This window comes from Pagrus pagrus (assembly GCF_965226575.1).
Source record: "Pagrus pagrus genome assembly, chromosome: 6".
In the NCBI taxonomy this organism is placed as follows: Eukaryota; Metazoa; Chordata; class Actinopteri; order Spariformes; family Sparidae; genus Pagrus; species Pagrus pagrus.
Genome location: NC_140190.1, coordinates 14,145,617 through 14,161,796, shown reverse-complemented (window position 1 = coordinate 14,161,796; position 16,180 = coordinate 14,145,617). Strand labels below are relative to the sequence as shown.

Below are 16,180 nucleotides of genomic sequence, written 5' to 3'. Positions count from 1 at the left end.
CATCTTAAAGAATGCCTCCTTTGGTTCTTCAGGGACTCGGTACCTTTCCTGTACTCCCCATCTTCCTCCTTTCTCTGCCATTCCTTCCTACCTTTGCATTCTTATCCCTTGTCACATCTTTGCATGCACCAATCATCTTCCTTCCCCTCCTCAGCCATACGTTCCCCTTTTTTCATCTGCAAAATCCACAGAGTCTTACCACCTCCTCTACAGCCCTGTATAACATATTGAGCATACATTGAATTTTTGTTTCCATCCTGGCCGGGCTGAGAGCCAGAACTGTGCGGAAGAAAAGATTGAAAGTGAGCAAGAGATGGAAAATCAGAGACAGGCAAGCTGTCACACTCGACACATGGAGAGCACAGGGGAGAGGAAAACAGAAATGGAAAATCGGGATCTCTCGCAGTGAGAGATAATCTCAAACAGACAGACAGACAGACAGGCAGACAGACGTGTATAAAGTCATCGTGTTTCTTCATGCACGGTAAACACCCCTGCACGGGAGCCAAAGATTTAATTGAATCGAACAGAAACAACAAGGCGTTGTGAAATAATTCAGAGAATTAATAAGACTCCCTAATTATAAAGGGCTAAATATGGATGTGACATTTTCTCTGAACTTCACGCTTTCAGTTGTTGCTCTTTTTTTTCCTCAATTGAACAGCCTGGAAATCTGGGAGGTACACAAACATGTTGTCGAGCACCAGTGGCTGTAGAAGGTCATGTGCAACTTGACATACACCAACAAAGGCTCTCTGTCAAAACCATGAATATAATCTAAATACAATCATGAGGTCTTTTAAAGGCTGGAAAAGAGGATACACAGACTTACACTGAAGGAGTAATTGATTTCCAGTGTCCTCTGCCTTGCATTTACTGCCCTCATTTGGTGGATGGTGTGTATTGCATGTATAATTTATAAACAACAACATGAGGCATGTCTTATTTAACTTCTTATTTATAAAATAAAATAAAAACTAGCTCAATTAGTATGCATTAATGAGAAGGAACTGGGCAGTGTGGATGCATATTCATAAAAAACAGAGTGAATTAATGTTATAGCCTCAGTAAAATATAACTTTAATGGAGTATATAAGCTCATTAGCACTAAGAAATAGTAGGGTAACATTTAAGCTAGCTCTACACTTGGCTATTTTTGTATTTCTCACTCACCTTTCTCTTTTATCACAGTACAATGTTTACTTCCGGGTTCAGCTCTTCCAGCGTTGCCATTGGCTGAATTCACTTTACTTTCGGTGATTGGCTCAAATGTCCAAAATGAGGAACTTTCCCAACAACCCCCCATGTTTAGTTGTGACTGTTAGCTAGACGTGCTGCCGACAAAAAGACAAGCCGTCCACACAATGACAGCTCTTTAACTTAGCCCACGTCCGCAAAAGTGTCCCACGTTGTCCTGGCAGCGACTGACACGACTTATCGTCCATCATCGCCAATCAAACGCCGATCCGGCGTTTTGCGCATTGCTGATTGGTTGATTTACGATGGGGGCGGGTGCATTCCTGCTGTCCGCCAAGCTGCAGTGACTTCAGTGTTCTGCGAGCAGCTGATGGGACAGAGGAGAGACTCACCTGGAGCTGGACTGTACTCCACAGGTAAGCTGCACGCTCACTATATACATGTGTACATTAACTGCTTTGGGTTTATGTTAGCCTGGTTAGCTTACGGTCCTTATGTATTCCCTTGATGTTTTGATGCACCCACATGTTGCCATTTTCCTGATGAATCATGGGTAATAAATGAAAACTCTTTTAAGTGACTCACAATAACACTCAGGTTTCATTGCAGTGTTCCTGTTGAGACAAAGGCCATCAAGGTCTCACGATACTAAAGCACTATGAAGAGTCTGAAGGCAAAGTTTAAAAAGAACGAGGTAAGAGCCACCTGGAGCTTTACAGTTACCTGTTTGCTATTCCTGCAAGCTATTCAGAGATACGGGCTGTGCAAGCTGTGTTTTAACCTACTATTACAATGTTAGGCTGCTCTACATTAAGAAGCCATTTATAAAGATCCCAAGTTGCTTCTTGTGTGTGTGTATGGGGGGCAGTGGGATTCAGTGTCATTGAGCAGCAGCAGGAGAGCAGGGCTGTCTCCAGACTGCTTCTATAACCAGGGATCTCAGGTAGCCTTCAATTATTCACACCTACGTGCACACACTCACACATTCAATGAATCCCCACTCCCCTGCTGTCACCCCGATGCTGCCCTCAAGGGTTATGTAATGGGGGTGTTTGCCCTGTTCCCGAAAAGGTGCTGCATTTTTAAGATTTTACTTTTTTGCCCACTCCATGTAGCTAATAGTTTATGTACATACTGGTGCCAGTGACCTGGGGCACTGGTACAAGCACGTGAAGTGGCAACTGCTGTGTTTACAATGTAGCGTGAACATCTGGATCCTGATGGATGCTTTTAGCAGAGTTACAGCCTGTTACTGTCCATCCACCTCTCTGTCACCACAATGATGACAAGGATGATCATCTGTCTTCTCTCGTATATTAACCTGTCAGACGGAAAGATAAGATAGACGGATTTATAAATATCCTGCATGCATATATCTCCCAGGGTTTCCCACATACATAAGCTAATCCGAGGTTATGTAAGATTTCAGCTCATTTATGTGCCTCGTTACGTCCCCTCTGTCCCGTAAATGACAATCCAAACCTGCAGAGCAGAGACAGCTCTGTTTCTCCTCATTTTGCTGAGTCCTCACATCACCCGGGCCCTGCTCTGTAACTGCAGAGAAACAGAGCTACAGGATGACGCTGCCAGGGGGGTACCGTGCAGGACCTGACCAAAAAAAAACTAATGGAGTGAGGGAGGAAGTCTGCTACAGAGAAATTATTAGGTTAGAGAAAGGAGGACAGTGAGAAAGGGAAGGCGGTGGCAGTGTGTGAGGGGCAGCTGAGTGTGTCCCTGCTAGCAGCTGAAGCAGGATTATAGGATGGCGTTTTGGATGCGGACAGGGAGCACTGCACCGGCAGACTAATAGCTATGACAGCGTGTGCATGTCAGAGTTTTTGTGTGACAAGCTTGTCGGTTTCATTGGAGGTGTGATTTTGAGGATAGAATATATTCTCTGGTATGTAGATCTCTACTATGACGTTGCTGTGACCTCTGAAGGGTATCTGGTTCTAGTTCTCTGCAGTTTCTAATGTTAATGTGTAGATTAGCCTGACATACAGTGCTGGCTCGGTACTTTGTAGCTGTGTTTATGTGTGTGTAATGACCTGCTAGCAGTTATGGATCCTCAGCAGCCTGTTTTTAGCCTGGTGAAGCAGCTCTGTTGTTTCAGCCTGCTGCCGCTGCCAGTAGGTATCCTCTCTCTTCATCCACTAATCACATGTAAAGCAATGTAAATTAATTTCTCCCTCTTTTCTTATACTGTGTGAAAAAGTAGTTTATCGTATCTTGTAAAACTAGTATCGCATATGTTATATATAATCATAACACATCCTAATTCTGTTATATTTATGTCGGCTGCAGCCCAGTCATCTCTTGTTATGTGTGTTATGAGATATGCAGTGTGGCATCAGTTTCCACTGGGGCAGTTCAGGGTGGTGACCAGTTCTCTGGCTTTGCCCCCCCCTCAGAGTCAGGACTGGAGTAAGAGTGATGAGAGACTCCTGCAGGCTGTGGAGCAGAATGAACCCGACAAAGTCTCGGCTCTCATCGTCAAAAAGGGCCTCTGTCCAACCAAGCTGGATGCTGAGGGCAAGTCGGCGTAAGTTGGGCACCTAATGTTTTATCAATCTTAGTCACTGGAAGGAATTCAGGTAGTAATTGTTAAATTCTACTGTTGCAGTTATTTTAAGAAGGACTATTGTTGCTTCTGGAAACATTAAACACATTATTTCTAGTGAAGCAAAGCAGTTTTGCCTTTGAATACATACCAATATGTGTGTGGGCACTGAATGGGCTGTAGTGAATCTATACCACTATGAATTCACTTTATCCATGTTATGATAAATGGTCAAGTTTTATTGCCTATCTGCTTGTAAAACTTAATGGTGCAATATGTAAGAATTTTAATTGAAGACATAAAAAGTAAAATTAAACAACAATTCTGATGTTGTGACCTCTATGTATTTTATTACAGAGATGTCTACTGAAGTTAGCCCTGGCCCGTATGGGTCCAAAGCTCCTTTGCTAGTGGCGTAAACACCAACACTCCCCTTGTCCCCAAGCTCCCAGTCCGGACCGCTAGCTTCATGGCTAACTGAGCTAACTGGCTATCAGCAACCGCACTTAGCAGCGGTTAGCAGTCACTCTGGTGATATGCTGCCCCCTGTTTGTTTTAAGTATGACTTCAACAGGTGGCCAATTCTCACATACTGCACATTCAACTGATCAGTGAAATCGGCAGTTGGGAAAGAAAAAGAAAACTAAAATAATCACATATTTTATATACAAACCGATTCTCATTCCTCATCTCTTATCACTGGTGAATCTGTAACGTCCTTCTTCTTCATGCCAGGTTCCACCTCAGTGCGTCTCGAGGCCGGCTAGACTGTCTGGAGGCCATCATCGCTCAAGGAGCGGACCTCAACGTCACTGATGGTGCTGGTATGGTATTTTATTATCAAATAAAAGTTTTTATCTTATAAGCCAAGGCTGTTGAGTCAAGCGTGTGATGGATTCTTTATAAATGTCTGCTTATGAATGATCCCAGGCTTCAGTGCCCTTCATCTCGCAGCCAAAAACAGCCAATCGGAGTGTTTAAAGAGACTCTTACAGGTAAAACTCAGAATTAACTAACAAATACTGTAAAATATAAATAGAATGATCGTTTTACAAATGGTTTATTCTTTGCTGTCGTTTGTTGCCATGTTTCCGGACAGGAGAGATTAGCAGTCGATTGCACAGACAGCATTGGGAGGACGGCGCTTCATCATGCAGGTAACACAGAGTAACAGCTACTTAACACACAGCAAATTTCTCTGATAGATCCCATTTGACACATTTTAAGTATTAAAAGTGAAGAGATGTAAAGGAATGCTAAAGTTGAACTTAAAGCAACATTGTGTACCTTTATTTGCTTAAAATAACAGCTTCAAAATCAGTTTGATGGTACAGTATACAGTACAGTGTATTTCATAATGTACAACACCTGTTTGACTGTATCTAAACCTCTGATATTTCCTGCAGCGGTCAGTGGCTGCTTGTCCTGCACTGAGACCCTGTGGGATTTTAAAGCCGATCTAGATGTCCAAGATGGGGTATGTTGAAGAGTTTTATCTAAAGTTTGTTTTGCTTTTACTTTTAACTTACACAGTACAGTACATTAGACAACATTATCAAATGCCTGTGTTGTTGCTCCATGATGAATAACCACATGTATCCCTCTGTCAGGACGGGGCCACACCTTTGATTTTAGCAGCCCAGATGAGCAGAGTGGAGCTGTGTGTCTTTCTCTTGGGGCGAGGTGCCAATGCAAACATACAAGACAACCAGGGAAGGTACATGGACAGATTTTCTACTCCCCCTCTGGTGCTGTTGAGGCCTAAGGATAGAGAGTGTCAAATGGTGCTGAGGCAGACTAGGGCATGAAACAGCCTTCTTAGCTAAGCTAGAGCCAAAAAACCTTCTTTAGGATTATTCTCACAGCTGCGGGGTTGTTTGGGTCAGGACACAGGAGGGATTCTCGTAGAAAGTCTGCAATGTGAGGGGCAGATTTTGGAAGGAGGCAGGTCAAGATCTCCAGCAGGGAGCAACAGCTTGCAGTTTGACCTTGGCTGTCTCTTCAGAGAGGATGATTAGAGAATTATCCGTGGTTAAGGAGGTGAAATTACCAACTTTTTCCTGGCTGCATCATTACAAAAAGAAAAAATTCCTTGGCCAAAATGAAAACTTAGAGTTCTGGATGTTTAAGCACACTGAGATATGTGACCATTGTTAGTTGGCTCAATTCAGCTGTTTTCCTGTTCTTACTATGATAGTTTTTTTTGTCAGGTCTGCACTGATGCTGGCATGTGAGAGCGACAGTGTTGAGACCATAGAGGCTCTCCTGAGAGGCGGGGCCAACACACAGCTGATCGACGCCCTCGGACACAATGCCACCGACTACAGCGCAACCACGGGCAACCAACGCATCATGCAGATGTTGCAGGACGGAGTACCTCCAGGTACAGTACGAGGACTGAAGTCTATTTTTCACGTTCACTCTTTTTATTATCACATTATTATGAACTGAGCCTAGTTAGATTTGCTCAATGAAATAAAGCGGCAGCGTTATATGAAACACGTGGCCGCAGCATGTAACATATCGTGAGACCAAGTGAGGCTTCTGTGCTGCTCCCGATCCTGGCTGTGCCTCTGCTCCCCCAGGAAACAGCTGTAACAGGAGGAAGTGGATCAGGAGGACAGCTGGGTGTGATTGTGAAGTGGGATTTAAAAAAAAAAAAAAAAGAGAGAGCGAGAGAGACGAAAGGCTTGTTCCACTTTTATCTCCCAACAAAGACATTGCTGATATATGAAAAGCAGATGTGTGACTGGTTTGAAAAGGAGATGAAGGAGAGAATTTGGTGCACATATGATGCTCGACCACAGTGGCTTTTATTCCATAATTGCATTGCATTTTGGTGGATTTACTGAAAGATACACGACCACTACTAATAATAAATTACATGTTAAAAAAATGAGAGGAAATGAAAGTTCATATGCTGTTTGCTGACTCGGTTGCTCTCGGGGTTAAAGTGTTTTGCTGTGTGTCTCTTTCCCTCTGCTTACGTAGCTCCTGAGGGCGCAGGCGAGGAGGTAATTTTGCATAGCTGTGTGTTGGATCACTCCCCACCATCAAATGAGATCATGGCCCACTCTGGCCGATCATATTGTGCATGTTTTCCAATATGAGGTCATTGTTTTTGCGTGCTGCTCTCTTTTCGTTGGCTTTCGTTCCCCTTTGTTGCCATCCCTTTTGTCTTATCGTAGCTTCCTCTGTTCTCGCGTTTTAAGTTGAGCTTGACCTTTGCTTGTCTGTGAACCCCTCTCCCACCCTCACGCAGCCCCCACAAGTCCCCTCAGCCGCTTCATCAGTGCAAGGGGGCACTACCCCCCGCAAACGGAAAGCTCCTCCGCCACCTCGCTCTCCTCTCCAGGTACTGTGAGAAGCATCTCAGTGGATGGGAAACACATTTTCTTTTAATCGAAAGTAGTATCACAAGTTGCAAGTATATTCCCAACCGTTATTTGCTCATTTTGCTTTGTCAGATTGTTTAGTTAAAGGGTAACTCCACCAATTTTACACATTACAGTGTGTTTACAGGCCTCGGGGAGTACTACTGCCTATGTGAAAAAAGTAGTATGAAGCCTTTTGTGGCTCCAGATGTATTCTGATAAAATGCCTCCAGTGATGTCACTCAGTGGTTAAATTGCATTTTGGGAAAGTAGGTGCCAAGTTTTAAAAAGTCATCATACACTGTTGGACTCATTATGATGGTTTAAAAACAAATAAAAAAACAAAAAAACAGCAGAACCAGAAATATCACCTACTTTATTCTACACATTCGTCCTCCTTTTCAAAACTTGGCACCTACTTTACCCACAATGCAACTTAGTCACTCAGAGACTACGTACAACCGGGACAAACAAAAATATTTATCTCAGTTATCCCTGGTCACCTATATAGTACCACTAAAGATTCAAAAGTGTCCATATTTAAGCCAGTTTCACAGTAATTCCTTTGGTAATGTCTCTGTAACACAAAATTGCTTCTCAAGAGATTAACTAAAACGCATAATGTCTTTGATGACTAACAAAGATTTGCTTTATTCTGTTTTCTATTAACAAAGATCCAGGGTTTGCCGCCCTCTCCTCAACCCCGGAATCCTGCTCCACCTGCCCGGTCCCCTGAGCCCCAGTCCCAGTCTCCTTCTCCCCAGCCTCCAGAAACACAACAACCAGCCCAGGTCAGGACTGCAAATTTAGATCTTTGTTAAGTAATTATTGCTGTTTGTCCTTCATATTAACATTTTTTTTGTCAGGCGGAGGATGAGGAGGTGTTTGAGGAGATTCGACGGCTGCGTCTGGAGAGAGGCCGTCTGCTGCAGAAGATCAAAGCCTTGGAGCAGCAGCAACAGAGCGCCCTCTCTGCCTTGGAGGAGGTACTGCCCACTGTGCAGACGGCCATTCTCATTCACATCTATGCAAAAATACCTATTTATTGGCAGTATGTGCAACTGTACCGAAGACTTCAATTATGAAGACTAAGGATTGCTTGTTGTAACCACTTTTACATTTGTTCTGCATTGTAGTTGTCCCAGCTAAAGCAGCGTCTGCAGGAGGCAGAGGCAGAGAGAGACAAGTTGCTGGAGGAGCTGAAGGGAGGTCATGGTATTGGGGCCAGTGACTCTGAGGACATGGATGAAATGTTTGACTTCCCAGGTATGCAATAAATGTGAGCATGTACTTCCCACGCCCTGGCAGGGAGCATGCATGTACTTCCATTCATCTGTCTCTGCTATTACACATTCCTGTTTGCTTTCCTGTTTGTCCACCCCCTCGAGGAGGTGCACAGATTTATTTTTGTTGTTGTTGCTCTTGAACTTTCCCTCTAGAGAAGCTGCTCTCCAAGCGTTCCAGAGCCTCCCCTGCTCAGGATGAGGCTACTTCTCAAGGGGACGCAGACTCAGCCCGCCCCTCTCCTGCCCCTGCAGACCCAGGAACTGTTGCTGAGCTGCACAAACAAATAGAGGAACTGACCTCACAAAACTCTGAGCTAGCCCTCAAAGTGCAGGTGAGGTCAGAGAGAGTACAACTGCACGAATACACACATGCTCACACGTGGTTGCGGGACTCTTTGAGGAGGATAAATTGATAGTGAAGTGATTATTAAATGGTTCCCAGGCAGAAGATGAAGCGTCTGGTTCGAGAGTGGCTTAATGCCTCTGACTCAAGCGTTAGTCATGACCACTTAAACTTTATGATGCTGCACTCTGGTGCACTAATGCACTGAGGCACATGTGTTCACACAGGTATAAATAGAGCAGCATCAGATGGAGATATGAGGGCATTTTGTAGACATTCTTTGCTAACTGGGTCATACTGGTTGAAGCACTGCGGTTCTTTAATGTCCGTCCCTCAATTTTTAAATCAGCAGAATACTCTGTTTAGTATTGAGTACCTGCAGTTGATGGTACTCAACCACTTACAAGTAGCATTAATATTCATTCCGTTACCAGAGATGTTAATATTTTATGAAGGTGATAACCTCCATAACTTCCTCTCTGCTGTGTACAGATGCTGGAGATGTTTGAGAAGGATGACACAGACATGCAGACCTCCAGCTCGGACTTTGTCCCTTTAGTACAGTACGAGACCCTGAGGAAGGAGTTCGAAGCCCTTCAGGAGCGCCTCTCTCAGGCCCAGGCTTCAGACGAGGCCTCCAGCGTGGCAGAGGAGCGGTAAGACTGATTGATTCATACGTTCTGGCACATTTATGACTGGGAAACTGAAGTCGCCATCACAGATCACATTCACTTAAACTCTGCTGTATTAGATCAGGCCTTTATTCTGAGATGTGCACGCCCTTGCTAATATCTGTTCCAAAGTCTCAGCAGTGTCTGCTTGGGGCTGTTTTTAAACATGCTGAGCATTTCTATTTTCCCGCAGCATGCTGGAGGCTGAGCAGGCTACTCAGGACATCACTGATCTGATGGTGTCTTGACCTCTAGTACATGATATTTGTTGTCTTTCTAACATCTTTGTTGCTTACCCACATATATTATATACTAATTAATGATAAATATACATACTATGAATTTATCTCATCATGTGTTGCAGATGCACACGCCATTATTACAGTGGTTAAAGTTTTGAACCCTGGTGTAATGCTGTAATGATTATTTAATTGATGGATTGATACTACTCTCTATACTTTAGGATGCGGATATCATATCGCTTTAAACACGTTATCGAAAAAGTATGGAAGTATTGATAGGCCCACTTTTGACAACCTCTGATTGATCAAAAGCAAATTATTTATTGAGCACAAAAGCCCAAGCATTTGTTGGTTATGCTTACTCAAATGAAATCATTTGATACTTTTCTCTGTTGTATATGTTAGCTGAATATCTTTATCTTTGGATTTGTGGACTGTTCATTTGACAAATCAAGCAATTTGAAAGCGCCACACAGTAGCCTTTGAGAAAAAAGAAACCGTGATGAGAATTCTTCCCTATTTAATGACATATTATGGACTTTTTTTTACCCTTTTTTCACCAAATCGTGCATACATATATTGATATGAATATGGACGTATCAACAAATACAAAAGCATGAAGGGCATAGATAGGTAACAGCAAAAAACAAACAAACAAATATAGACAAAGGTATATAGACAGACATATATAGACATGTACAGACATACATATATATATAGATGGATACATACATGTATACACATTTACATATACATGTAAACATACACATACACATACATATACCTGTACATACCACGGCTGCAGTGGTATAAAGGTATCACAAAATAATTTTTGTCCGTTGCAGTGACCCTTACAGGATAGGACAGGGTGGGGTTATTGTATGATGTTTGACATGTTTTATTCACTGTGTCATCGATGTGATTTAGAAGCTGATATTATTGAGCTGAGTGCTTCAAAGATTGATCATCTTTGTCTTGTCCTGCAGGGGTGATGAGAAGTCTCAGGGAGGAGGTGCACATGCAGAGAGCACGGAGGCTCTGAAGGAGAAGCTGCGAGTGCTGGAGGAGCAGTTGGCCTCCTCCCAGTCTGAGCTGGAGGAGCTGAGGGAGCATATGCGCCTTGGGGTGCTCTCTGTAGAGTGTGGTGAAGGGGGTACTGCTGCGGCAGGTGGTGGGACTGAAGACGGTGGTCCCAGCCAAGAGGCACAGCAGCTGAGAGCGAGGGTGACAGAGCTAGAGGAGGAGCTAGCTAAGAGACGGGGCGAGGCAGGGGGTCAGAGCGGCCAGGACAGTGACACAATCAAACAGCTGACAGAGAAAGTAGAGGAACTCCAGGCTGCTCTGGATCGCAAGGACTCTACAACACAAGAAGGGGAGAAAGACGGCGAAGTAGAGGAGACGGAAACAGTGAAGAGCCTCCGTGACAAAGTATCTGTGTTGGAGGCAGCCCTGGCAGAGAGCAGGACGTCAGGGAGAGAGGGAGGAGCAGGAGGAGAAGGAGATCAGGTCCGCCGTCTCCAAGAGCGAGTGGGAGAGCTGGAGGGGCAGCTGAGAAAGTGCGTGCCCCGCTCGGAGTTGGAGGAGGTGCAGGTGACTCTGGGGCTCCAGTGTGAGCAGCTGGCCAGGGAGAGGGCAGACGTGGCTCGGAGGCTCAACGATGCTCTGCTGGACCTGGAGAGACTCAGGCCTCCTCCCCGCATAGATGTCCAAGAGGAGGAAGAAGAGGAGGAGAACTCAGAGAGCTCAGAGCCCTCAGTCAGATCAGGTTTGCATAGATTTTTGTCCCACTTTAAGTACGTTTTTGGGTTCCACAGAAAAAATTTAAAATGTAAAATTTCTACTTTTTCTGTCTAATCAGATCAGTCCAGACGCTCCCTGACGGCAGTGAGAGAAGAACTGGAGGTGGCGAGACAGGAAGCAGCCCAGGCCCTGGACTGTCTGTGTGCTGAGCGAGAGGGCCGGGCACAGGACGCCCTGCAGCTGAAAGACGCAGTGCCACTCTCTAAACACAAGGAGGCGCTGTCTGCAGTATCAGAGCAGCTAGCTCAGACACTGCAGGAGCTCCAGGAGGAGAAGACTCTGCGTGGTCAGGCTGAGGAGCAGGCGGCTGGACTGGAGGCCAAACTGCAGGCCATGGAGGACGCCATACCCAAAGAGGAGCATGAGAAAGTGAAGGTCAGCAGGGGATCCTCAAACAGATCTAGAGTAGATTTAATTGAGATATTTCATATTGCATTCTGCTAATAAGTCTGCCATAGCTGCTGCTGTTCAGACTTCATCATATCAGGTAATCCTTGTGTTTCCTGGCTCCCTAGGGAGAGCTCCAGCGCTCCCTGCAGGCCAGTGAGAGCAGTACAGCAGCAGCTCAGGAGGCTCTGAGTGAGAAGGAGATGGAGCTGAGAGAGCTCAAGTCCCAGAAGGCTGCAGAACAGGGTCTGATCTCCAAGGAGGATCACGAGGCCCTGCGGCTCTCTTTGCAGGCAGAGATCAACGCCGCCACGGCCCGTTTCAATGATCTCACTCGCAAACATGAGAAGACCTGCACTGAGGTGTGTGTGTGTGTGTGTCGGTGCACGCATGTTATTGTCTCTGCTTTTCATAGCCCCTTCTAGTACCGTCTAAAGCCACATTGGATTTTATTGTGTCTGCAACAAAGGGAGCCGTGTTCCATGAAGGCCTCCTTCCTGCCTCTACATTATTCATATGTGTATTACTTTCTCTGTACAGTCCCTTCCTCTGTTTCATTGATCCCACTGTATATGTGTTTACTGCTGCACTGAAGTAGGGTTGTATGTGGATTATAGGCTCCTGGTCATAGTCCATATATGCCATGAACTGACTGCCATGAAGTAGAAGGCATTTTATCAGAGAATAATGGCTTGGCTAGAACACATATCCAACATTTAGTGTTTGACCATCATTGCGACTGACCAATCACGCTGTTGTGATTTCATAGCTGTCAAACTCGTGTTCCCTAGAACGTCACAATAAATGTTGCTTCAGGGCCATCATTTCAAATTATGAGAAAGCAACAAAGGCGGCTTTTTAAGTGAGCTGTTGTGGCTGCATGGGTTGAGTACAGGACTCTCAATGAGTCAATTATCAATTATAAACAGTTGCTGCTTGGCGGTGCGCCGCTGCTTTTTTTTTTTTTAATGAGAGGAGAGGAGGAAGAGATAAAATGAGAAGAGAGGAGGCACAGAGGGTCTTCTCTGTTTTATCTCTGTATACAAGGAGGAGAGGACTCTCGACTTTCGAAAACTAACGTTATATTATTTAGCGCTGTCGCAGAAGTTGTTTTTTTTTTTGCTTCTAACTGTTCATATCCAGATAATTCACACACCTGTGACGATGTAAAAGATGTAAGACAGAAACATACCGAAATGGACACTTGAATGGGGAGAAAAGGCCAGTGGTGACAAAGGCTCAGGTTCAGTAAGATTTGCCAGTAGAAATGTTCTTCAGAGAGAAACTTTCTTACTTTTACTTGTGGAACAAAGTTAAATCAGTACTTTTTATCTGTACTTCTACTGGAGTAAAGAATGTGTGTACTTCGTCTTCTCTGTTTTCCCTGGCTCACAAAGCTGTGACGTTTCAAAAATGTGATTCATTAGTTGCATTCATGGTCACGGAGCAGCAACAATTATGATGTCCCAGACAAAAAAACAACCCTGCGATGTCAGATCATGCGACACATACTAGTATGTAAATTTGCCCTGGTAATGTCACAAAGTCACACTTCCCTGAAACAAAAATACAGCGTAACATGGTGCCAAAAGCAAGTGTGTACAGATTTTCTGCAGCTTGGTTTGTTGTATTTGTTCGCATTCTGGCATGGAAACTGGAAATTCCCGTGAGCAAAACCTCAGACAACTGTGATTTGGTGAAAAGATATTTTAGATTTTACTGAGAGAAAATGAAAACAGAATTTATAGATAACCTGTTGATATTAATTGGAGCTGCAACTGTACTATCTCTTCTGTATAAGCACCAAACACAGACAGCCTCGCTTTAGTGACAGGGTGCCACTGCTGGTTTTACTGCTCTAGGTGTTCCAGGTGCAGAGGGAGGCTCTCTTTAATAAGAGTGAGCGGCAGGTCGCGGAGTCCCAGCTGGCCACGGCGCAGCAGCAGCTAGCCGAGTTACAGGCCAAATCCAGCCACATCCAGGAGCTCCACAAGGACATCCAGGAATCCCAGGGCCTGGTCAAGGAGAAGGACCGCAAGGTGAGAGTTCGGAATGCTTGCTGATTGAAGCACCCACGAGGTGGCCGAACTGACGTGTCCGTCTTTGTGCAGATAACAGAGCTGTCCAAGGAGATTTTTCGGCTGAAGGAGGCCCTGGGAGCTCTGTCGCCTCCTCTGGGGATCACCTCCTCCTCATCCACCCATCATGGTAACCCCGGGCAGCAAGTGGCACTGCAGAACAGGATCGCCATACTCAGCCAGCAGCTCCAGGTGAGGAGAGCACTGACACCTGGGATGTATGAAATGAGAAAAAAATGTGATGTTTTCCACACTTGACGTGACGGTAACATTTGCTGTGACCTTTTTGCAGGATTGGGAGAGAAAGCACAAACAGGTGGTGACTATATACCGCTCCCATTTACTGGCAGCTGTACAGGTCAGTTTATTGTGCACAATAGAGACTTTGTCATGACATTTTTTCCATTTGAGTGAATATGTATATGTATATGTACTTGACACCTGAGTTTTGATCTCAAGGTGGATCAATGAAATTTTCTATGTGCGCCGGGCTCCACAGACACTCATAGTCTGGACTGTGAATGGCACAGACCACTGGATTTGAGTTAGTCCCTCTTTGTGGTGCAGACAATAAAGAGCGGGAATGATCTGTCCACCATCTCTGCTTACCAGACAGTAAGAAGTGGATGAAATTTCAGAAGAGGTGCAGGGTAAAGGGGCTCGACTCGCTTTCTGCTTCTATCAGTTTCATCATAAGCCATGACTAGGGTGTACGCATTAACTGTTTCTTTTTGTCATGTAAGTTGTAATGAGAGGCGTTGTTGACCTTTAGGTGAACGTTGGCAGGTTGGTAGAGGTTGACATTGCAGTTTTTTCCAGACCAGACATGCAGCCTTCATCTGGACTTAAAGTAATAGTTCAAGTCTTTCTGATGTGGGCTTGTATGAGGTACTTATCTCTGGTCAGTGTGTCACCGACAGCAGTAGTAGTGTTTCATCAGTACAAAGCCCTGCTGCCTGTGGGAGAAAAATATGATTCTCCCAGGATAGGAGGTCATGCGTATCCTGTACGGACGTTAAAGTCTGGATAAGGATAGTGACTGCTCTGTGAAGTTAAATCTCATGGTCTCTGCAACCTAGTTATTCAAAGCTACTGTAGATATGTCTACAGAACAGATGTCTGACGAACCGAGCCAAGGCCAAGCTGACTGTTTGCCGAAATTCCACAACACTGCCTGCCGGCGCTGCACGCTGCTTCTCCACACTGGCAGCGAGATGACGGTCACCTACTGCCGTTGACACACTGACTAGGGATAAGTACCTCATAAAACCTAACATCAAAAGACCCAAACTATCACTTTAACACCTGCACATGCTTTGTGCTGGAATCTTACAAACCTCTTTTTGATTTGGGGCAAGGTTGGGTTTGGGTTAGGCCGTCCAGTGATGGTTATCTATCTTCCTGGCACATCTAGCTTTGATCAGTGTGCCAGGAAAGCTCAACAGTTTTCTGTGAAGTCCGTCTCCTGCTGGTTTTTCCTTATGTGACCTTATTTCGCAAAAAAAATGACAAAGAGACAAATTATTTGTCGATCCTCTTTGAAATGTGCCATGAATTATATTTATATGATGTTTGTCAATTTACAAGATAATTTTACAAGTCAAGAAAGTCACAGTTTGATTAAAAGATGGTGATTGTCACCAACACCATCATGGCTGTCACCTCAGCACAGAAAATATATTTTATTATGTTTTGCTGCCCATCAGGGTCGAATGGATGAAGAGGTGCAGGGCCTGCTACTCCAAATCCTGAGGATGTCAAAGCAGGGACACTGAACCGTTACGACAGCTGCAAGTATCTCTCCGCCTCCAGTCCCAGCACAGAAACCTGTGGGACCGACATCACTGAGACCTTGTCTAGAAAGCCAAATACAGCTGATCTGTGTTCAGACATCTGCATGTGTACAATACAGTAACCTAAACCACAGCCGGACAGGGACATAAATAGAACTGTAGAGTGCCTTCATGGCTGGATGACTGAGATGACAGCAGCCTAAAAGTCAGGGGTTCATGGCAGCAGAAAGTGAATGTGAGTTGTTATTTAGGAGATAGAATCAGGTGCATTGATTGTGTGACAAGCCTATTGATTTTATATAATGTTGTTATAATAAAAAGCTTAAACTAACTGCTCTTCTGTCGATCCGGTTCTTTCTAACTTGCTTCAGGCGCAGACACTGTAGACTGAACAAAGCTTTCCAAAGCCACAGCTTCCACACTGTCCTTCACATCTATTTCTGGATGAT

The 16,180-nt window shown here is 44.6% G+C and overlaps 1 protein-coding gene across 2 annotated transcripts; it reads left to right on the top strand.

The window, feature by feature from the left end:
* The first annotated feature begins 1,509 nt into the window (after positions 1-1,509).
* Positions 1,510-16,059, top strand: ankrd24 (ankyrin repeat domain 24). Of its 2 annotated transcripts, XM_084355032.1 has the most exons (22): positions 1,510-1,613; positions 1,807-1,891; positions 3,609-3,739; positions 4,493-4,581; positions 4,688-4,752; positions 4,857-4,914; positions 5,164-5,234; positions 5,368-5,474; positions 5,968-6,140; positions 6,749-6,771; positions 7,806-7,922; positions 7,998-8,117; positions 8,268-8,397; positions 8,571-8,749; positions 9,253-9,416; positions 10,660-11,438; positions 11,532-11,848; positions 11,989-12,222; positions 13,723-13,899; positions 13,972-14,130; positions 14,231-14,296; positions 15,645-16,059. In XM_084355032.1, the coding sequence occupies exons 2-22, from the start codon at positions 1,856-1,858 to the stop codon at positions 15,711-15,713; spliced, it is 3,264 nt and encodes a 1,087-aa protein (XP_084211158.1). In that variant the 5' UTR covers positions 1,510-1,613; positions 1,807-1,855; the 3' UTR covers positions 15,714-16,059. The 2 variants fall into 2 exon arrangements, with proteins under 2 accessions (XP_084211158.1, XP_084211159.1); XM_084355033.1 differs by lacking the exons at positions 1,510-1,613; positions 1,807-1,891; positions 3,609-3,739; ... (4 more) ...; positions 5,368-5,474; positions 6,749-6,771 and adding an exon at positions 7,020-7,112 and having other exon boundaries at positions 5,989-6,140.
* Positions 16,060-16,180: the final 121 nt, after the last annotated feature.

What these genes read in the sequence shown, in the direction of transcription:
- ankrd24 (XM_084355032.1), top strand. Translation starts at nt 1,856, where the DNA reads ATGAAGAGTCTGAAGGCAAAGTTTAAAAAGAACGAG. An exon ending in TGAAATGTTTGACTTCCCAG is followed by an intron (nt 8,398 to 8,570) that starts GTATGCAATAAA and finishes CTTTCCCTCTAG; the next exon opens with AGAAGCTGCTCTCCAAGCGT. An exon ending in AGGAGCATGAGAAAGTGAAG is followed by an intron (nt 11,849 to 11,988) that starts GTCAGCAGGGGA and finishes CTGGCTCCCTAG; the next exon opens with GGAGAGCTCCAGCGCTCCCT.